Here is a 23,730-nt window from a genome sequence, read left to right on the forward strand (position 1 = left end):
ACAAGCGGGATTTTGAAGGGTTTGAGGTGGCCCCTGATGAGCCTATGTCAGTTGTGAACTCTATTGTGGCATTGGGGAGTTCCATGGGGTTGGATGTGAGTTTGGAGGATGTGGAAGAGTTGGCGGAGGACAACAACGAAGAGCTAACCACTGAGGAGCTGCAAGAGCTTCAGCAGGAACAGCAACAGATCGCAGCTCAGAATCTTGCTGCAGAGGAGGAGGAAGAGAGATGGAAGAAGGTGCCTTCTTCAGAAATTAAGGAGATTTTTGAAGTGTGGGGTAGGATGGAAAGATTTATGGAGAAACATCACCCTGAAAAGGATGTTGCAAGCCATATCGGCAACTTGTACAGTGACAGAGTCTTGGCCCATTTTAGGGAAGTTTTAAAGAGAAGCCAGAAACAGAGCTCTCTGGATAGTTTTTTTGCGAGACAGAACTCCAGTGGCTCTCAAGCTGGTCCTAGTGGCATTAAGAAACAGAGAAGAGAAGTAACCCCAGAAAAGCACTTGGTACCTGAGGTGTTGATGGAAGGGGATTCCCCTTCCAAACAGTAATTCAATCTCTCTCCTCCTCCAGTCTCCCATACACTAAGAAGAATCGCCAATAAAGGTAAGTGTTATGCTGTTAATGTTTCATTCATCATGTCTCATTGTATTGTTTATGTACTTCATCTATATTTCATGTAAAAAAAATTTTTGTTTTAATACTTCTGGGTGTCAGGAACGGATTAATTGCATTTACATTATTTCTTATGGGGAAAATTGATTCGAAAATCGTCTATTTCGATAATACAGTCCTCCCTCACAAATCCGGCAATCAGTTATTCGGTTCCTTCAGTTATTCGGCACTAATTTTGGCTAGCATAATTTCAAATTTCCAGGGTCGCCACACCAACCTGCTGATACTGTTTGGTGGCGCTACTTGCTGCATAAGTTATTCCAATTTCTTTTTCTCCGTTTATTGTTTTAACCTGCTTACTTTTAGCCCTAGCCATGGTTCCAATGAATAAAAGAAATGCTTCTCATTATGTAAAGCACCAGCACAGTACATTATCCATTAAAGATAAGGTGGCTTTGAAGCCACTGTCGGTTGTCATGAACTCAGTCTCATGATGCAGGAGAATATGCTTTATTATTACGCTAATATCAACACTACAGCTTATTTGCCTATCACAATTGATCTAATATGACATAATAAACAATATAAATAACATAAAACATGTTAATTACTCCAGAATAAATAATATTTGGCATAACACCAAGCAGTTTGACGGAGGTATGAAGAGGATATGGTAAACAAATACCATTCTCCTATCCCTGTCTTGGGGGCTTATATTAGAGAAAATGGAGTATAGTACAGGGCTAACTGTCATATACACTCGTACTGCACCATAAGCCTGAAACAAAAAAGTTATTTTCTCTCTATAGATTATCACACACAGCAGCATATGTGTAGAGAACCTAGGATAACCCAAAAAAAGTCAACGTGCCTTATTTCTAGTACCTGGCTTGGGTTAGCCATATATGATTTTTGGTAAATATTCGATTCCCAGCCAGGGTAGAAACATTAGGTGTGTTTCTTACACCTGTTGTCTATGTTTACCCATCAGTAAATGGGTACCTGGGTGTTAGTCGACTAGTGTGGGTGTTATCCTGGGACACTGACCTAATTTTCTTGAAATACTCTGCATAACAAGCGGCTTTCTATACAGTAGTATGTCACTGATGTCAGCTAGGCCTGTATACCTTGTACATGTACATGTAGTAAATAAAGATATTATTATTATTATTTTCTCAGTTGTTTGTTGGGTTATCTTATTCAAACTTGGGCAATGTATGATGGAAAGATACTTCTTCACGTACACCAAAAATGAAAGAAATCAGACCATAAATAGCGGAGTTCACTTCTCAGCCATTAGCGGCCGCTTAGCGGTATATTTTTGTATGGTTGTTGTGGTTATATTCTCATTTTTTCGGTGTCATTTGATAGAATGAAAGATATATTACAGAAATAGATATGATTTTGATTGCTTTCATGACGAAATGTACCTTGAAATTGCGCTCACAGTAGTGAAAATGTTCTATTCTTTAGCGAAGCTCAAGAGTAAACAAATGGCATCACCGTCCAATACCTGTCCGCCTGCCAGTCCAAATTCCAGTACGGAGTCAAGAATGGATTGACATTATTTATACAATTATTACAATAATGCAGCAGTCTGCATAACAGTAAATCTTCTATTTTTTTGTGAATAAAAATTCCAAATGGTAAGCAAGAGTAATATAAGAGGGGCCAGTAGCTGTGGCTAATGAACAGAGAAAATGTTATTTTAGTGCCAGGAATGTCTGCATTATTTATTCTGGACACTATTTTGAAATTGGCATCTGTTGAAATTTGTGTGAAATCAGCCAAATTGCCAATTTCTGACCACTTTATTGGGTAGTTGAAATAAGTGAATGGGCGGTTTCTTGTACTCAGTTGACAGACTAGAAGTAAATAAGTTCATTTAGGTATACACAAATACAGTTACATAGATTATCATACATAGCAGTGTATGTATAGAGAACCTAGGATAACCCAGAAAAGTCAGACAAAGTGACTTATTTCCAGTACCTGGCTTGGGCTTGCCATATATGATTTTTGGTAAATATTTTTTTTCTCGGTTGTTTGTTAGGCTATCTTATTGAAACTTGGGCAATGTATGATGGAAAGATGCTTCTTAATGTACAACAAAAATAAAAAAGACGGACGATAAATAAGGGAGTTCACTTCTCAGCCATTAGCCGCCTCTTTGCAGTATGTTTTCGTATGTTTTTTATGGTTGTATTCTCATTTTTTTGGACTCAGTTGATAGAATGGAAGATATATCACAGAAATAGACATGATTTTGATTGCTTTCATGACAAAAAGTACCTTGAAATTGAGCTCAAAGTAGAGTAAATGTTCGATTTTTGCCGATGTTCAATGAACTTTGTGTAAGTCAAGTTGGTTAATTTTATTAAGTGTATTCTAACCTAACCACTCTGTAATCCGGCAAACTCAGTAATCCGGCACACTACAGGTCCCAATGATGCCGGATTTGTGAGGGAGGACTGTAGTCCCAATTCCAGGAATGGATTAAGGACGATAAACGAGGGACCACTGTATTTACTAGTAACTTAACAATTATACCTCACAACTTGCCATCCTAATCACCTAGTGCAGCCACTACCCTTTTAGTGTTTTACATTTATTACTCTACTTGTACAGGAAGGCCCCGCTTTACGGCGTTTCACTTTACGGCGTTCCGCTAATACGGACATTTCAAATTATGACCAAAACTCACTATACGGCTCCCCCCACCTGACTTTCTAATACGGTCACCGTGCCCCACCCTGTTTGTTTACATTCTCCATGAGCTCAGTAAGCACTAAGTCTCTCCATTTTGTCTGGAAACTCCAAAATTTCAAATGTTTTTAAAAGTTATTTCATATTTTATATATACTCTGATAATTATACTTATGTATACCTGTACCCATAATAACAATACTCACCGAGTCTCATTAAATGTCGTATATTACGGTAATATACACATTTTCATTAATCCATCCATGATATTTTTTTCAAAATTATATAATAAACACGATGCATAACATATAAATAAGATAAATACACCCCACAGTAGAATAAATAAACATAAATGTGAGATGTGAGCAGACGACTTCCACAAGTGACGCCATAATAACAATAGTCACCGAGTCTCATTAAATGTCGTATATTACGTTAATATACACATTTTCATTAATCCATCCATGATATTTTTTTCAAAATTATATAATAAACACGATGCATAACATATAAATAAGATAAATACACCCCACAGTAGAATAAATAAACATAAATGTGAGATGTGAGCAGACGACTTCCACAAGTGACGCCATAATAACAATAGTCACCGAGTCTCATTAAATGTCGTATATTACGTTAATATACACATTTTCATTAATCCATCCATGATATTTTTTTCAAAATTATATAATAAACACGATGCATAACATATAAATAAGATAAATACACCCCACAGTAGAATAAATAAACATAAATGTGAGATGTGAGCAGACGACTTCCACAAGTGACGCCATAATAACAATAGTCACCGAGTCTCATTAAATGTCGTATATTACGGTAATATACACATTTTCATTAATCCATCCATGATATTTTTTTCAAAATTATATAATAAACACGATACATAACATAAAAAGATGATAAATACACCCCACAATAGAATAAATAAACATAAATATAAGATGTGGGAGCCTGGTTTGTTTACATAACTCTGGGCCTGTTACCTCTCATGTACTCATTCTTTCTCTCTCTCATTTATTCGTTTTATCTCATTTACTTACTCCTGACCCTACATTAAGACTACAAATATTTTAAGGTAAGTAATGAGTGAACTGTATATACATTTTATCGCTCTGGGATGCTTAAATATCATAGAATAGTATGTGTGGGTGGGGTGGCCTGGTGAGGTAGCCTGGCTTATTACAATACATACCACACTTGATTTCTTACAATAAATACTACTTGTCTCACCCTAGATTAAGACTATAAATATTTTAAGGTAAGTAATGAGTGCACTATGTGTGTATTGTACTTTTTTATTGTTTTTTGATGCCTGGTTCTATTGCTAACATAATATATGTTAGTGTAAACTTGTTATCTAGTGTTTGTATGCATTTGTAAGTGGAAAAAAAGGGTGTTCCACTTTACGGCGGTTTCCGCTTTACGGCGGTAGCCTGGAACCTAACCCGCCGTATAAGTGGGGCCTTCCTGTATATTAAAACCCCAAATTTTACTAATTTACTGCCAAGTTCATTAACCTGTAAACGGTCCAAGCAGATCTACGTTCACATGCATAGTGCTCCAAAAGTAGATCTACGTTTTTTTTACATATTTTCAAATACAACAAAAAAAAAAAGAAGAGCTACTTTTTTACATGCTATCAAATGTTGAAAAAACGTATATATACGTTTGGACTGTTTATGGGTTCAGGGAAACCGGCAGGCCGGACTTGAGTCCTGGAGATGGGAAGTACAGTGCCTGCACTCTGAAGGAGGGGTGTTAATGTTGCAGTTTAAAAACTGTAGTGTAAAGCACCCTTCTGGCAAGACAGTGATGGAGTGAATGATGGTGAAAGTTTTTCTTTTTCGGGCCACCCTGCCTTGGTGGGAATCGGCCAGTGTGATAATAAAATAATAAAAATATATTTTAAGGTAAGTAATGAGTGAACTGCATATACATTTTATCGCTCTGGGATGCTTAAATGTAATAGAATATTATGTGTAGGTGGGTTGGCCTGGTATGGTAGCCCGGCTGACTACCACACATACCACACTTGATTTTTTACAATAAATACTACTCATCTCACCCTATATTTTAAGGTAAGTAATGAGTGAACTGTATATACATTTTATCGCTCTGGGATGCTTAAATATCATAGAATTGTATGTGTGGGTGGGTTGGCCTGGTATGGTAGCCTGGCTGACTACCATACATACCACACTTGATTTCTTACAATAAATACTACTTGTCTCACCCTAGATTAAGACTATAAATATTTTAAGGTAAGTAATGAGTGCACTATGTGTGTATTGTACTTTTTTATTGTTTTTTGATGCCTGGTTCTATTGCTAACTTAACATATGTTAGTGTAAACTTGTTATCTAGTGTTTGTATGCATTTGTAAGTGGAAAAAAAGGGTGTTCCACTTTACGGCGGTTTCCGCTTTATGGCAGTAGCCTGGAACCTAACCAGCCGTATAAGTGGGGCCCTACTGTATTTTATATGTAATCTGATAATTACTCATGTGTACCTGCACCTAAATAAACTTACACACTGTGCTGGCGTGCAGGTACACATTAAAACAACCAAGAATGCCCCTCTAGTCTTGACACTATAGTAATACTATAGTAATACGTAATAATAATACTAATACAGTGGACCCTCCCTTTTCATCTTTAATTCATTCCAGAGAATCTGATGAAATGTGAAACTGACTAAAACTGAAACCATTTTCCCCATAAGAACTAATGTAAATCCGAGTAATCTGTTTCAGACATTCAAAAGTATAAATAAAAAACACATTTTAAAGAGAAGAACTATATTCCATGGCTTATTTATCTATCACAATTCATCTAATATGACATAAACAATAATAATAACGTAGAAGCATGATATATACTCTAGAATGAATAAAATGTTCAAATTCAAATTCAAACTTTATTCTCTATAAGGATTACAATGCTGAGTTTACAGAATTTGATTATTGTGTGGTTTACATGTAGTAAAATAATAATTACAGAGTGTACCACTAGAACGCCTAGCATGGCTAGGCATTTCGGGCAGACATATTAAATCTTAGGTTTAAAATGTTACAGAATTATGAGATAAGTTGGTATTATGGCTAAGTGACTAAATACTAGTTGTGAGTTTAGCAATGTGAATGCTTTTGTTTTGGCACTATACATAGTTTCAGTATTGGAGTATCACAGGCCAACTTTTGACTAGGTAAGATTCATTATTTTGAGATTGAGATTGATATTTCTGTTTATGGTCAAATGGGTTTGTGAAAGTGTGAACCACCAGGTGGTATTCGTATTATTAGTTGACAGGGTGTATCAGGGAGATAAGATATTTTCTGATGGTAGTTTTGAAGGTGATGAATGTGTCTGCAGTTTTGGAATTTTCAGGTAGGGTGTTCCAGATTTTAGGGCCTTTGACATACATTGAATTTTTGTAAAGGTTTAGTCGGACACGGGGAATGTCATAGAGATGTTTGTGTCTGGTGTTGTGCCTGTGGGTTCTGTCACAACTATCAAGAAAGCGTTTTAGGTCAAGGTTAATATTGGAATTTAAGGTCCTGTAGATGTAGATTGCACAGCAGTAAGTGTGGATGTACTGAACAGGGAGTAAGTTTAGATCTATGAAGAGTGGGGGGGTGTGTTGCCAGGGATGGGATTTAGTGATTATTCTTACTGCGGCTTTTTGTTGGGTTATTATTGGCTTTAAGTGTGTTGCTGCAGTTGAACCCCAAGTACAGATAGCATAGGTGAGGTATGGATATATAAGCGAGTGGTATAGTGTGAGAAGGGCAGTTTGCGGCACGTAGTATCGTATCTTGGAGAGGATCCCAACTGTTTTGGATACTTTTTTGGTTATGTGTTGGATATGGGTGCTGAAGTTCAGGTTGTTGTCGAGGTATAGGCCTAGGAATTTGCCCTCATTATGCCTGGTAATTAGAGTGTTGTCGATCTTAATGTTAATTTGCGCATCTCCTGCTCTGCTACCAAACATAATGTAGTAGGTTTTGTCAACGTTAAGTGTAAGTTTATTGGCTGTCATCCAAGTCGATATTTTGATCAGCTCCTCATTAACAATGGTGTTGAGGGTTGCAAGATTAGGGTGAGAGATGACATAAGTCGTGTCGTCAGCAAAGAGAATGGGGTTCAGGTGTCGAGATACATTTGGAAGATCATTGATGTATATGAGGAAGAGCAGGGGACCAAGGACTCTTCCCTGTGGAACTCCAGTATCAAGTGGCTGTGTTGTTGATGCTGTGTCTTTAATGGTGACATACTGATACCTATTAGTAAGGTAAGATTTGAAATATGCAAGCGCATGGCCTCTTATACCATAATGGTCAAGTTTGTGGAGTAGGATGCCGTGGTCTACTGTGTCAAAAGATTTTCTTAGGTCAATAAAAATTCCTAGTGGATATTCCTTATTTTCCAATGCTGTGTAAAGCAGATCTAGCATTTTTATAATTGCATCGTTAGTGCTTTTATTTTTCCTGAATCCAAATTGGCAGGGGTTGAGTATGTTTTGTGACGTTATAAATGAATATAGTCTCCTGTGCACGAGTTTCTCAAAGATTTTGGATAGCAATGGTAAGTTTGATATTGGCCTATAGTTGTTTAAATCTGTAGGGTCACCACCTTTATGTATTGGTGTAACCCTTGCCGTCTTGAGTAGTTTCGGGAAGGTGCTAGCTTCTAGTGACTTGTTAAAAAGCAATGAGATAGTATGCGAGAGGACATGGGCCACTCTCTTGTACAATAATGGTGGGACATGAGACAGATTCCCTGAGTTATTTTTAAGTGACTTTATAATCTCGGTGACTTCCATGGGCTCAGTTGGAGCAAGATAGAAGGAATTTGGGAAATTCCCATCTAGGTAGTCCCTGGCATGGGCATTGGTACGTGGGATTTTATTGGCGAGATTAGAACCTATGGTTGATGTTGAAGTCTCCAGCTAAGAGAAGGTGGTGCTTATTCGTTTGTCTGTTTGTTATTAGTGCCTTTAATTTCTCACTGAAGTTTGGGATGTTAGTGTGGGGTATCCGGTAAATGGCACCGATTGTTATATGCGTCTTAAGGTTTTTTACAGTAAAATTAGCAAAAATGTATTCTCCATATTCATCACTAAAGCAATTGGTGCTGATACAAGATAATTGGTTAGAGTAATAGATTGCAATACCACCCCCAACTTGGTATGGTCTGCAGTTGTGGATTGCTGTGTATCCTGGTAGAGGGTAGATATTTATTGTGTCCTGTTTTAGCCAGGTCTCGGTAAGAATAATGCAGGAGAAGGGTGTCTTTAGTGATTCAAGGAGTGCCAGGAGGTCATCATAGTGTTTGCTTAAGGACCTGATGTTGTAGTTAAGTACTGATAGACTTTTATCATTGTTTAGGATAGTGCTGGCTTGTGATGCTGTGTAATAAAGGCAGTTACTTTCCAACAGGTTTTGATTGTGTGTCAGATTATGTAGGTTTAGATCAGGGTCAACGTGATCAATCATCTTCTAGGTTTAAATTATGGTTATTTATATCCTGAGTTGTGTGTTGAGTTTTAGTACTGATATCTGTAGTGGTGGGAAGTTTGGACAAGTATATAGCTATAGCATTTTGGTCATGTAGAGTATAGTCACTAATACACATAATGAAGTTGGTGTTGTCTATGTGTTGTGCTGGAATGAGCTAAAGTACAACTAGGTATAAACTAATAATATAAAAATACAAATTAAAAATAGCACAAGACTCTCACTTGTAATTGCACTAAGGTCTAATGTAATGACTTTGGTATTGACTATGTATTGAGCTAGAATGAGCTATAGTACAACTGAGTTTAATCTAATGATATAAAAAAGGCACAAGACTCTCAGTTGTAATTGCACTAAGGTGTTATATAAGTTGTTTACAAGAATTAGAGTATAACTAGATTTAAATTGACAAGATAAAATATACAAGTTAAGGTAGCAAAAGAATAAAAAAAAAAAAGTTATTACGTATGCGAGGAGTAAGTGGTGGTGGTGGTGGTGTTGTTGGGTTTGTAAGGGCCACTGAGAGAAGCTGTACATATTAGTGGTAGTGGAGGTGGCAGCAGAAGCCACCAACACTATTCATACAAACAACATACGTAATTTATAAATACCAATTATTTACACTTACTGTACCTTGGAGATGCTGGCATTGGTTTAGGGTGGTGGAAGATAGGCAGGGTGGAGTACATTTGTCAGTGGCCCTATATACCTCCAATAACATTGGAGGAGTCAGTTTCGTGTCGTCCTTTTTCTATTGCTTAATCACTTAACTTATTTGCTACACTGTTAATGCTACATTTTATCACTGGCTGGCGCTATAGCCTTTATCGACTCCTGCTGCTTTAGTATCATACATATCGTAGAAACACTGAAGAAAGCACATTCTCCCCTCGCTTTTCCTCCTCCACTTTGGTACAGTGGACCCTCGGCTAACGAACACATCGCATAACATTAAATCCACCTAACAATTTGAGCGTAAAAATTTTGGCCCGCCAAATGATAAAAAACTTGCCCAACATGATTCGTTCCGAACCTGTCTGTCCAGCCTGAGTGCCTCAGCTGCCCTGCCGTCATTGTTTACAAGATAGGGTGGCCAGTTTCATGCATACATTCAATACATTTTGTATTATTCCATTGTTTATAGTGCTTGTAATTGCTAAATAAGCCACCATTGGCCCAAAGAAAGCTTCTAGTGCCAACCCTGTGGTAAAAAGGGTGAATAATACTATCGAAATACTTTTGTACCGCAGTCAGCTGCTGCTGCACCGTCAGCTGCTGCTGCACCATCAGCTGCTGCTGCACCACCGTCAGCTGTTGCTGCACCACTGTCAGCTGTACTGCTCGAAGATGTGGAGAGACTGTTGTTGGTGTGGTTTAACGAGAAACAATTACCGAGAAACAATTAACCCCCAGAGGGTTAGCCACCCAGGATAGCCCAAGAAAGTCAGTGAGTCATTGAGGACTGTCTAACTTATTTCCACTGGGGTCCTTCATCTTGTCCCCCAGGATGCGACCCACACCAGTCGACTAACACCCAGGTGAACAGGAAAAAATGCCTGGAACCAGTGCTCATATTGGTGAATTTAAGGCCAGCAAAGGTTGGTTTGAGAGATTTAAGAATCATAGTGGCATACACAGTGTGATGAGGCATGGTGAAGCTGAAAAATTCCAACCCCAACAAGTGTTCAGTTGTGATGAAACAGGCCTGTTCTGGAAGAAAATGCCAAACAGGACCTACATTACTCAGGAGGAAAAGGTACTCCCAGGACACAAGCCTATGAAAGACAGGCTAACTCTCATGTTTTGTTGTAATGCTAGTGGGGACTGCAAAGTGAAGCCTTTACTCATGTATCACTCTGAAAATCCCAGAGTGTTCAAGAAAAACAGTGTCTCATCACTCATCAATATTCTTCAATAAAGGTAAGTGTCATTTTAACATTTATTTATATAGTTATTGTGCATGTCTCATTGTTTTCTTTGTAGGGAAATGTATATTTCATGAAAAAAAAATATTTTTTTAATACTTTTGGCTGTCTGGAACGGATTAATTGGTTTCCATTATTTCTTATCGGGAAAATTAATTCGGCTAACGATAATTTCGTCTAATGATAAGCTCTCAGGAACAGATTAATATCGTTAGCCGAGGGTCCACTGTACTTTGCTATGAGTTTTTTCTTGAATTCTATTGTGTTTCATACCTTCTTTATCAATGGGCTGGCACTAGCAGCTTTCTTTGGGCCCATGGTGGCTTATTTAGCAGTCACACAGAATACACAAGTGCAAAAAACAATGAATTATTACAAAATGTTTTCTATGGCCTCGCAGAATAATGTTCACTCACTGAGAAACAAAGTGACACTGCCTCAGAATGCATGTGTGGGAGGCTTTGTGTGTGTGGCACACTCGGACAGGTACTGTACCACCAATGAGAAAGGAGGAAAGTAATGAAAACTGAGCCAATATTTTTACGAAAAAAGTCGGCAATAACTGAAATTCACGAAAACAGAGCCCAATGAAAAGGGAGGGTCCACTGTACGTAATAGTAATAATAATAGTAATAATAATAATAATAATAATAATAATAATAATAATAATACTCTCTCTTGGGCACATTAAATGCCTTATTTTATGTTAATGTAGACATTTTCATTAATCCATCTATGATACAGTGGACCCTCGACCAACGATATTAATCCATTCCAGAGAGCATGTCGTTAGTCGAATTTATCGTTAGTCAAATTAATTTTCCCCATAAGAAATAATGGAAATCCAACTAATCCATTCCAGACACCCAAAAGTATGAAAAAAAAATTTCACATGAAATATACATTTTCCTACACACAGTTCCAGGATAGACCTACAGGCGGCAGGTTGTGTAGCGGGCTAGCTGCGGGATTTTCAAGGATAGCTCCTGGTCAAAGAGGCTGACCAGGTCCCTACTTAACAGAACTCAGTGTGAATGCTTTGAGAAGATACCAGAGCAGCGAACGGACATCCCAGTGCATCGTTTCAGCTTAAATAGTTGAAGTGTTGTGCAGTTTCAGAGGATTTGGTGTTGTCGAGTCAGGACCAGTCAGCGCCTCTCCCCCTCTCCGCTGGGGGGGAGGGGGAGGGCGTGTGTAGTAAACAATGACCCTCTCATAACGCCTCACACCTGCGCGTCTCCCCCGCCTCACCCACCCAACTACCAGAGCCACCCCATCTGTAGAGGGTACTTCTCCCCTAACCCACGATGTCAGCGATGGCACTGCAGGGAGTGCCAGGCTCACAGGAACTTCCACTACAGGGACAGCATCGTGGAGTTTGACCGCGAGGCAGCTGTCAGGTGTGCCACAGGCAGTGTGTACTCAGTTCCTCAAGCTTCAACATCCGTGCACACGAGGGCCTGGGATCTTCAATCAACTTGGCGTCCACCAGGACGCTGACATGTCCCTAGGGGAGCTCTGCATCGGGCTGCTAACGGAGTCACTGGCTTCTTGGACCTCTTGGGGAGGGTCGATGGTGCTCGTGTTAGCAGCAGATCCCAGAGCAACTTGCTGCTGTTTGCAATGGCTGTCTACCGAGGAGAGACAGGCACCTAGCAACATCTGTTGTTGGGGCAATGGATGAATTCCCTGCTATGTTTGTTAACTGCTCATTACTCTGTAATTTGTCTATGATTGTAATCATGTGATAACGTGTTTATCATTCATTACCTTTGAAACTTGTCATGATTTTGACCAGCTCTACCTGGAGCTCATTACCTTTGTAAATTCTCATGATTAATGTGTTTATGATTCATTACCTTTGCAATTATTCATGAGTGTGACCAGCTCTACCTGGAGCTCATTACCTTTGTAACTTGGTCATGATTATGACCAGATCTAGTTCATTACCATTGTAATTTGCTCAGCTATCAAAACTTTGGAGTCCAGTCCCTGGACCAATTATGTACCTCTGTAATCTTTTGACTATCACCCACAGGATGGGTATGGGGTGCATAATAAACATATTAAACTAAACTTCCTACACAGAAAAAGAAGGATACATGCACGATAAATACTGTACTGTGCTAAATGAAAAATGACACTTACCTTTATTGAAGACGCAGCGAGGAGATGGGAGGAGGGGAGATGGAGGTGTATTAATCTGGGAACAACTTGAGTCACTGGACCTCTGTCACACCAAAAATTTGCCTACTGAGCTCTTCCGAAACAGGCCTGTTTCGTCACAATTGAACACTTGTTGGGGGATGGAATTTTTCAGCTTCGCCACGCCTTATTTCACTGTGTATGCCACTACAATTCTTAAATCTTTCAAACCAACCTTTGCTGGCCTTAAATTCACCAATATGAGCACTAGTTCCTGGCATTTTTCCTGTTCACCTGGGTGTTAGTCGACTGGTGTGGGTCACATCCTGGGGGACAAGATGAAGGATGCCAATGAAAATAAGTTAGACAGTTCTCGATGATGCACTGACTTTCTTGGGTTATCCTGGGTGGCTAACCCTCTGGGGTTAATTGTTTCTCGGTAACTGTTTCTCGTTAAGCCACACCAACAACACCCTTTCCACATTTTCGAGTAGTACAGCTGACGGTAGCGCAGCAGCAGCTGACCGTGGTACAGCAGCAACAGCTGACCGTGGTACAGCAGCAGCAGCAGCAGCTGACCATGGTACAGCAGCAGCAGCAGCTGACCATGGTACAGCAGCAGCAGCTGACCATGGTACAGCAGCAGCAGCAGCAGCTGACTGTGGTACAGCAGCAGCAGCAGCTGACCGTGGTACAGCAGCAGCTGACCGTGGTACAGCAGCAGCTGACCGTGGTACAGCAGCAGCTGACCATGGTACAGTAGCAGCAGCAGACTGTGGTATAGCAGCAGCTGACCATGGTACGATAGTATTTTGATAGTATTTCTCACCCTTTTTACCACAGGGTTGGCACTAGAAGCTTTCTTTGGGCCCATGGTAGCTTATTCAGCAGTGACAAGCACTAAAAACAATGGAATAATACAAAATGTATCGAATATATGCACGATATGCATGGAACCATCCACCCTGGCTTGTAAACAATGGCACACTAGCTGACGGCAGGGAAGCTGAGGTGCTCAGGCTGGACGGACAAGTTCAGGACGAATCATGTTGGTTGAGTTTTTCATCGTTGGTCGGGCCAAAATTGTATTTTTTTCAAAATTGGTAGGTAAGACACATAGGCAACAGTTAGGCAACTTTATTCCGAAACGTTTCGCCTACACAGTAGGCTTCTTCAGTCGAATACAGAAAGTAGGCAGGAACAGTAGAGATGTGAAGACTGTGTAATCAGTCCATCACTTTTGAAGTTGTAGAATTTGAGGTTGTCAGTCCCTCAGCCTGGAGAAGTTCAGTTCCATAGTCAGGAACTATCTGAAGATCAAGCGACAGTGCGGAGACTTAAATACTGTCGGAAGGAGAGGTGCAGAGTAGTAGTAGTAGTAATAGTGAGAATGTAGTCACTGAGAGGTCATGTCCCTCTCAGATCCAACAATTCTCACTTGAAAAGGTTGTCCAAAGTGTTTTCTGTACGAAGATGCCATGTGTTGGAGTGTCTGGCAAGATGAACACATGGCATCTTGGTACAGAAAACACCTTGGACAACCTTTTCAAGTGAGAATTGTTGGATCTGAGAGGGACATGACCTCTCAGTGGCTACATTCTCACTACTACTACTCTGCACCTCTCCTTCCGACAGTATTTAAGTCTCTGCACTGTCGCTTGATCTTCAGATAGTTCCTGACTATGGAACTGAACTTCTCCAGGCTGAGGGACTGACAACCTCAAATTCTACGACTTCAAAAGTGATGGACTGATTACATCGTCTTCACATCTCTACTGTTCCTGCCTACTTTCTGTATTCGACTGAAGAAGCCTACTGTGCAGGCGAAACGTTTTGGAATAAAGTTGCCTAACTGTTGCCTATGTGTCTTACCTAACAACCTGTCGGTATTGTATACCATTTTGATGTTCTTCAAAATTATATAAGAAAAATGTTACACAGCATATAAATATGATACATACACCCACTGTACAATAAATTTCACATAAATATGAGGTGTGGTAGCCAAGCGGAGGAAAAGAATTACGTTTTCTCTGGTCCAGAACTAGAGAAAATGTATATCAATCCGCCTCTGACCCAGTAACTCCCCTTAAAGCATTCGGCTTTGTTTACAATTCTTGGCATGACTTCTCATTACTTCTCCCTTCATTTATGATGGCATCTAAGGGTAGTTCTTAGAAATGATTAAACTCAGTGAACAAGGTATGTCAATTGTAATAACATTGCCCTGGGCCGCTATGTAGGTAGGTGTAGATATGTAGCCTAGGTGGGCTACATAGCTACACCTACCAGCTTCCTACACCTGACTTCCTACACAAATAAATACTACTCACCTCTCACCCTACATTAAGACTACAAATATCTACAAATATTTTAAGGTAAGTATTGAATGTACTGTGTATGGATTTTTCTTTTTGTTTTTAATGCTTAGTTCTACTGTTAGCTTAATATATGTTAGTGTAAACTTGTTATCTGGCATTTGTATGTGTTTGTAAGTGGAAAAAATGGTGTTCTGCTTTCTGGCGGTAGCCTGGAACCTAACCTGCCGCATAAGTGGGGCACTACTGTATTTCTTACCTTAAATTGTGGGTGTTTGTGAATGACTGTGAAGAGAATGGAGAGTTATGCTGTGGCCTTACTAGGCTGAGGTGGATTGTTGAGGTTCTGGTACTAAAGTTGATGGTTGTACTGGAGTGTGCATAAATTTTTTAATGGATCTCAGAGCTATTTTACCCTGCAGTACATTATACAGCTGAAGGTAAGGCATCATCAGCTACTCTAGACCCCATTTCAGACTGCTGCTTCTAGATTTGTAAGGGTCTTTTTCAGTTAAAGAGTCTAACTTTAAGTCATTAAAATCAAGTCAGTAAGTCAATTCAGTCAAATCAGTAAGTCAGATCAATTCAGTCAAGTCTCAGTAAGTCATTCTTTTCAAGAGATGAAAAGATCACAACACAATTCACAAACAGAGCTAGCTCTGAGAAGAGTCTGAGAGAGGGGTGGGTGGCAGGGGAAACTAGGAAGAGCCTCCCCACAGAGACACTGGCCTGGCCCAGAGCCAGGTGGCCTCACAGCCAAGGAAATACCCTTGTAGCCCACACCTCCTCTAAATCCCTCCCCCCCCCCCCCACAAACTGAACTGTTTTAATTTTACAAAGTGTTGTATAAAATTATGCTGCAATTTTTCAATAGTGTAATAGCCAAAACGTGGAAAATAAATCGGTGTAGTATAATGGTCTACTGTACATCACAAGAACTAGGTACAGTCACAGGTCAGCAGAAGTAGGTACAATCAGAAGTAGGTACAATCACAAGAACTAGGTGCAAACACAAGAACTAGGTACAGTCAGAAGAACTAGGTACAATCAGAAGAACTAGGTACAATCACAAGAGCTAGGTACAATCACAAGAGCTAAGTACAATCACAAGAGCTAGGTACAATCACAAGAACTAGGTACAATCACAAGAACTAGGTACAATCACAAGAACTAGGTACAATCACAAGAACTAGGTACTTTGTAACATGTTAAGATACAATTACACATCAAGTGAGTTAGTGTTTACTATAATTAATTATAACCATCTAGTATAACAAGTGACTTTTCTGTAATGTTTATAACAAGGCTCTTATCTATCAAGCAGGTTATCCTAGTACCAATGACTTCTCTTTCCTATCCCATAATATCTCTGCTCTACCACAGAGAGGACATACAGTCACTGTTCCCTGAGGAAGTTGAGGTGCAGCTCCTCTGCCTGAAGTGCAAGTACTATGTCTCTTGCATTCAATGAGGTACAGTGTGCTGGTCTTGTGGGATATAGGAAACTACTCATGCAGTTACTAAAGCTCGGGAATTTGTTGAAAAATTACTTGCAAGTAAGAAGTCAGTGGGTAGTGGGCATCATTGTTTTGATGATTCTCAATCTAACTTTAACCCTAACAATTTTTGTGGTCATGAAATCTATAAACGTGACTGTGATTTCGAGGGACCAATTGTCCAGTAAATGAACAATAGTAAAGAATGCTGCTAAGTTTACAGAGGCTCACTTCTCAGGTTTTCAGAATTCAAGTGACTACTTTTTAGGCACTCAAGGGCCGGGGACCAGTTTTAAGGTGAAGATGGGAATTCAAAGTTTTCAAGTGTACATTGTGTAGCAAGGAGTATACCTTTTACAGTACTCATAACAGGTTTTTGGATTTTGATACTTCCACAGCCCAGCCCTGGGCCAAGCTCTTCTGATGCTTGCCTGGTCAGTCAGGCTGTTGCTGTTAGTAGCACTCTGGCCTACATATCCATCAGAGCTTAGTTGATCCAGAACATAAGAAAATTCATTAGGAATATGCCACTGGACCCAGTAGCAGAAACAGCAGGGGGCTTCACTGGTAATTACATCTGAAGCACACTCAACTACATGAATTCAAGTTGCATGAGAGGAAGCACAGGAAAACTTGGCTAACCTGGACCCAAAGGTAAATGCTTATCATCATGTCCACTGTAACACTACATTATCATTCTGACAGGGTGGAGAAAGTTTTTTCTGGTGTTATGTTTTAATGTCTCTTTCTGATGTTTCCCATGATGCTGGTGATGATCTGCAGGCATCTCGGGCAACAGTAAACAAGCCAGGGTATTACTTAGTCTGGGTATGAGTCTAGCAAGGAGTACAGAAGAGGATGCCCCAACTCAAGAACAGCTAATCACGGCATCGTGAGGATGAAGGCCATTTGATTATCAGCTATACTGAGAAGTTCAGTTTCCTAACTAGCCAAGTGTTTCTATGTTAAGGAAAGAATTCTTATGAAGAAATCACCTGTTGAAGTGCAATCTGACAGGGCAGAGGTAGTCTGCATGAGCCTTACAGACAATAAGTTATTCAGTTTGGTACTTGGGAATGGAGGGGAGAACCTGGGCAGCTTGAAAACTGTTTCTAAGGTGTGCAGGCATTTCTGTTAGTCTTAACTGTGGGACATGACAAGACAGTATGTTAAGTTTTGTCACATTTGTCAAATGGTAGGAGAGCCCAAGCAAGGTATGTAGCCAACACCACTCAAATCTACACCAGTTACAGGAACATCTTTTAGTAAATTTGTGGTAAATTGTGTTAGTTCACTTCCTAAGAAAAAATGGACAATAAATACAGTATTTACCAATTATCCAGGTATCCTGAAACTATTCCTCTGCATAAGCATAATGTGCTGTTAGTTGCAACAATCACAAGAGGTGCTCAAAAAATTTCACCAATCCTACTGTTGAGATTATGTAAATATTATAACTGGGATGAGGGGATTTCTGCTTTTATTTGCCATGCAAAACACCTCTCAAGAATTACTAGGTTTAAGATCCTTTGAACAGTCTACAGTCATCAGGCAAGGAGAGACAGGGGGATGCACTGTGTTGTAAAAAGTTCTCTATGTTCATTCAGAATTGGTAGCTTAGTTCAAATAAATTTATTGAAAAACTATTTGTTTTTCCTTAAATTTACTACAATAGACCTCCAATCTATTGTAGTAAAAGTGAATATCATCTTATGCAATAAAAGAACTATAATCTGAAGTTAACACAGAAGACAAATTGTAAAGAAATGAACAAGTGGATATATCATTTAATAGGTTTGTGTCACATAAAAGAATATTAAAAATTCTGTCCCATATTATATTTTGATTCTATATATTGCACAGGAGGAGTGTTAATGTTGCAGTTTTATAACTGCAGTGTAAGTGCACCTTTGGCAAGAGATTGATGGACTGACCACATCGACTCAAAGTTGAGAGACTGATTACCTCATTCTCCTCCTGTTCTTCAAGTTTCTCCTTTGTATGGACTGATGAAGCCACTGTGTGGCAAAACGTTTCCTCAATAAAGATACCCAAGAGTTGTACATGTGTCTAATTTATCAACGTGTCGGTTCTCTGAACCATTCGTCTGTAACTCATATATTGGCACTGTTTTATGAATTCTCTTACAGCATCCACTGTGTTTTTAATATTTAACAATAAAAGTGTCTTACCTGTTGCTCATATTGCTACCCAAGGGCACACGTCTAGTTGATGCTTGTCTCTGGCGGGATAAGAAGGACTGGCCCTGGTCCATGGTTGACAACCGCTGCCCAATCATCTGCCGGTGCATCTGCATACCCTGAAAAATATTAATTTTTTGTTATTAATTTTTGAGAACATTCGTCTGTGATAAAGAAACATCAGGTAAATTTTAAATACATTAAGTTCCATATTAAGTAAATTAAAAAAAATAGAAGCTAGGTAAGTCTTCAAGAGCATTGCAATACATAATTACGATTAATACAAAAAATATTTTGGGATAAATTTTTATAGCAAATGCATGAGTCAATCTAATTTTGGCTGTCTGTTATGTAGTTCTATGTCATGAACTCAGCTCACTCAGATAAGCTGTGAGAAGTAAATTTTAGCCTAGATATGAGAGAATGTGTGTGGGGTGAGTGTGTGCCCTATAAAAATAAATCCTGCCCCATGCTATGAATGATGGGAAAAACACAACTGTGACCATGTGTATGGTTGAAAACAGCAAATTTGTGATGCTTTCTCAGATGGTTTTTATGGTTTTACTGGCTGTTTAACTGGTATCATTTTATAGAATGAAAGGCATATTACTGAAATAGACATGATTTTGATTGGTTTCAGGACTAGAGGTAGCTTGAAATTGAGCTCAAACTAGCGAAAATATTAAATTTTTGCCAATATTCCAGAGGATGGGTAAGGCTCCTACCTGCAATCGCAAGTCTGTTTTATGGGTTTTTAATAGTTCTGATTCAATTATTGAGACTGTAAACCAAGACCAATCTTTTCTGGTTATACTTTATCTGAGAAATAGAGTATATCTTCTACTTTTTGTGTGAATAAGAATTAAAAATGGAAAGCATGTATAATATAATAGAGATCTGGGGACATGACTAATGAAGAGAAGAATGTCTACATTGTTGATTATGGACTTTCTTTTTTTTAAATTGGTATTTTTTTTAATTTTGTGTGAAACTGGCCAAATTACCAAATTTTGATCATTTTATAACATAGCTGAAATAGAGGAATGGGAAGTTTCTTGTGTTCAATTGATAAAATGGAATTTATACTAGTAAAATAGCTAAGAATATGGTCGACTGGAACAATAAAATTAGCTTAAAATAGGATTCAAAGTGGGCAAAATTGCTGGTGAGTAAACTGCACTGATACCGCTATCTTTATGCCTGCTTAATTCCATAGATTTACCATCAAATTTCATACTTTTGGTGTCAAACTTACAAAATTATAGAAGGCGGTGGTGATGTACTTCTCCTCCAAGTCACGGATTGCCTTTGACTTCTCTGACTCACGCTGCAACAACAACAATAACTGTATCTTAGAAATATACAACAATGCATTTTATTATATATGGAAGTTACAGATAACTATTAATGTCAATAACATACGTGTGTGTGTGTGTGTGTACTCACCTAGTTGTACTCACCTAGTTGAGGTTGCAGGGGTCGAGTCCAAGCTCCTGGCCCCGCCTCTTCACTCGTCGCTACTAGGTCACTCTCCCTGAACCATGAGCTTCATCGTATCTCTGCTTAAAGCTATGTATGGATCCTGCCTCCACTACATCACTTCCCAAACTATTCCACTTCCTGACTACTCTGTGGCTGAAGAAATACTTCCTAACATCCCTTTGATTCATCTGTGTCTTCAACTTCCAACTGTGTCCCCGTGTTGCTGTGTCCAGTCTCTGGAACATCCTGTCTTTGTCCACCTTGTCAATTCCTCTCAGTATTTTATAAGTCGTTATCATGTCCCCCCTATCTCTCCTGTCCTCCAGTGTCGTCAGGTTGATTTTCCTTAACCTCTCCTCATAGGACATACCTCTTAACTCTGGGACTAGTCTTGTTGCAAACCTTTGCACTTTCTCTAGTTTCTTTACATGCTTGGCTAGGTGTGGGTTCCAAACTGGTGCCGCATACTCTAATATGGGCCTAACGTACACGGTGTACAGGGTCCTGAAAGATTTCTTATTAAGATGTTGGAATGCTGTTCTGAGGTTTGCCAGGTGCCCATATGCTGTAGCAGTTATTTGGTTGATGTGCGCTTCAGGAGATGTGCCTGGTGTTATACTCACCCCAAGATCTTTTTCCTTGAGTGATGTTTGTAGTCTATGGCTCCATAAACTGTACTCCGTCTGCAGTCTTCTTTGCCCTTCCCCAATCCTCATGACTTTGCACTTAGTGGGATTGAACTCCAGGAGCCAATTGCTGGACCAGGTCTGCAGCCTGTCCAGATCCCTTTGTAGTTCTGCCTGGTCTTCGATCAAATGAATTCTTCTCATCAACTTCACGTCATCTGCAAACAGGGACACCTCGGAGTTTATTCCTTCCGTCATGTCATTCACAAATACCAGAAACAGCACTGGTCCTAGGACTGACCCCTGTGGGACCCCGCTGGTCACAGGTGCCCACTCTGACACCTCGCCACGTACCATTACTCGCTGCTGTCTTCCTGACAAGTATTCCCTGATCCATTTCAGTGCCTTCCCTGTTATCCCTGCTTGGTCCTCCAGTTTTTGCACTAATCTCTTGTGTGGTACTGTGTCAAACACCTTCTTGCAGTCCAAGAAAATGCAATCCACCCACCCCTCTCTCTCTTGTCTTACTGCTGTCACCATGTCATAGAACTCCAGTAGGTTTGTGACACAGGATTTCCCATCTCTGAAACCATGTTGGCTGCTGTTGATGAGATCATTCCTTTCTAGATGTTCCACCACTCTTCTCCTGACAATCTTTTCCATGACTTTGCATGCTATACATGTCAGTGACACTGGTCTGTAGTTTAGTGCTTCATGTCTGTCTCCTTTTTTAAAGATTGGGACTACATTTGCTGTCTTCCATGCCTCAGGCAATCTCCCTGTTTCGATAGATGTATTGAATATTGTTGTTAGGGGTAGTACACATAGTGCCTCTGCTCCCTCTCTCAGGACCCATGGAGAGATGTTATCTGGCCCCATTAACTTTGAGGTATCTAGCTCACTCAGAAGCCTCTTCACTTCTTCCTCGGTTGTGTGTACTGTGTCCAGCACATGGTGGTGTACCCCACCTCTCCGTCTTTCTGGAGCTCCTTCTGTCTCCTCTGTGAACACTTCTTTGAATCTCTTGTTCAGTTCCTCACATACTTCACTGTCATTTCTTGTTGTCTCTCCTCCTTCCTTCCTTAGCCTGATTACCTGGTCCTTGACGGTTGTTTTCTTCCTTATGTGGCTGTATAACAGCTTCGGGTCAGATTTGGCTTTTGCTGCTATGTCGTTTTCATATTGACGTTGGGCCTCCCTTCTTATCTGTGCATATTTGTTTCTGGCTCTACGACTGCTCTCCTTATTCTCCTGGGTCCTTTGCCTTCTATATTTCTTCCATTCCCTAGCACACTTGGTTTTTGCCTCCTTGCATCTTTGGGTGAACCATGGGCTCATCCTGGCTTTTTCATTATTCCTGTTTCCCTTGGGTACAAACCTCTCCTCAGCCTCCTTGCACATTGTTGCTACATATTCCATCATCTCATTAACTGTCTTCCCTGCCAGTTCTCTGTCCCACTGAACCTCATTCAGGAAGTTCCTCATTCCTGTATAGTCCCCTTTCCTATAGTTTGGTTTCATTTGTCCTGGCCTTCCTGCTTCCCCCTCCACTTGTAGCTCTACTGTGTATTCGAAGCTCAAAACCACATGATCGCTGGCCCTAAGTGGTCTTTCATGTGTGATGTCCTCAATATCTGCACTACTCAAGGCGAATACTAAGTCCAGTCTTGCTGGTTCATCCTCTCCTCTCTCTCTTGTAGTGTCCCTTACGTGTTGGTACATGAAGTTTTCCAGTACCACCTCCATCATCTTAGCCGTGGGTTCCAGACTGGTGCTGCATACTCCAGTATGGGCCTAACATACATAGTGTACAGTGTCTTGAACGATTCCTTATTAAGGTATCGGAATGCTATTCTCAGGTTTGCCAGGCGCCCGTATGCTGCAGCGGTTATTTGGTTGATGTGTGCCTCCGGTGATGTGCTCGGTGTTATGGTCACCCCAAGGTCTTTCTCCCTGAGTGAGGTCTGTAGTCTTTGTCCACCTAGCCTATACTCTGTCTGCGGTCTTCTTTGCCCCTCCCCAATCTTCATGACTTTGCATTTGGCTGGATTGAATTCGAGAAGCCAGTTGCTGGACCACATGTCCAGCCTGTCCAGGTCTCTTTGCAGTCCTGCCTCATCCTCGTCCGATTTAATTTTTCTCATCAACTTCACGTCATCTGCGAACAGGGACACTTCAGAGTCTATTCCTTCCATCATGTCGTTCACATATATCAAAAATAGCACTGGTCCTAGAACTGACCCCTGTGGGACCCCGCTCATAACACGCGCCCACTGTGATATCTCTTCACGTACCATGACTCGTTGCTGCCTCCCTGTCAGGTATTCCCTTATCCATTGCAGTGCCCTCCCTTTTACGTGCGCCTGATCCTCCAGCTTCTGTGTGTGTGTACGTACTCACCTAATTGTGGTTGCAGGGGTTGAGACTCAGCTCCTGGCCCTGCCTCTTCACTGATCGCTACTAGGTGGCGGCGGCGGCGGCGGCGGTGGCAGCGGCAGCGGCAGCGGCAGCAGCAGCAGCAGCAGCACAATTGTGGCAAGATATGTTGGGTTTGAGAGGTCAACATCATGTTACAGCAGTCTCCAGGATTGGTAATATATGGTTGATTAGCAATTTAGATGTAGTGTAACTTCCTGACTTTTGAATTTCAAGAGGTGTCCATCCCTGTGTTGAACAC

At 40.2% G+C, this 23,730-nt stretch overlaps 2 protein-coding genes across 11 annotated transcripts in view; one reads left to right on the forward strand and one right to left on the reverse strand.

Moving 5' to 3' along the window:
- The window catches only part of fsd (transmembrane protein fates-shifted), a 341,565-nt gene extending 322,763 nt beyond the window's left edge, over positions 1–18,802 (forward strand). For 3 of the 9 annotated variants that reach the window (XM_070085985.1, XM_070085987.1, XM_070085984.1), the window contains one exon: positions 17,143–17,537. In XM_070085985.1, the coding sequence (XP_069942086.1) occupies positions 17,143–17,235 (93 nt within the window). In that variant the 3' untranslated portion in view covers positions 17,236–17,537. The other 6 variants (XM_070085983.1, XM_070085982.1, XR_011392114.1 and 3 more) reach the window with 5 other exon arrangements.
- The window catches only part of LOC128686295 (protein Hook homolog 3), a 753,866-nt gene that overhangs the window by 21,629 nt on the left and 708,507 nt on the right, over positions 1–23,730 (reverse strand). For both annotated transcript variants that reach the window (XM_070085977.1, XM_070085978.1), the window contains exons 14-15: positions 20,201–20,272; positions 18,937–19,064 (exon numbers count right to left, since the gene is read on the reverse strand). In XM_070085977.1, coding sequence (XP_069942078.1) covers positions 18,937–19,064; positions 20,201–20,272 — 200 coding nt within the window. The remainder of the gene's footprint in view (positions 1–18,936; positions 19,065–20,200; positions 20,273–23,730) is intronic.

This window comes from Cherax quadricarinatus, chromosome 17, assembly GCF_038502225.1.
Source record: "Cherax quadricarinatus isolate ZL_2023a chromosome 17, ASM3850222v1, whole genome shotgun sequence".
NCBI lineage: Eukaryota > Metazoa > Arthropoda > Malacostraca > Decapoda > Parastacidae > Cherax > Cherax quadricarinatus.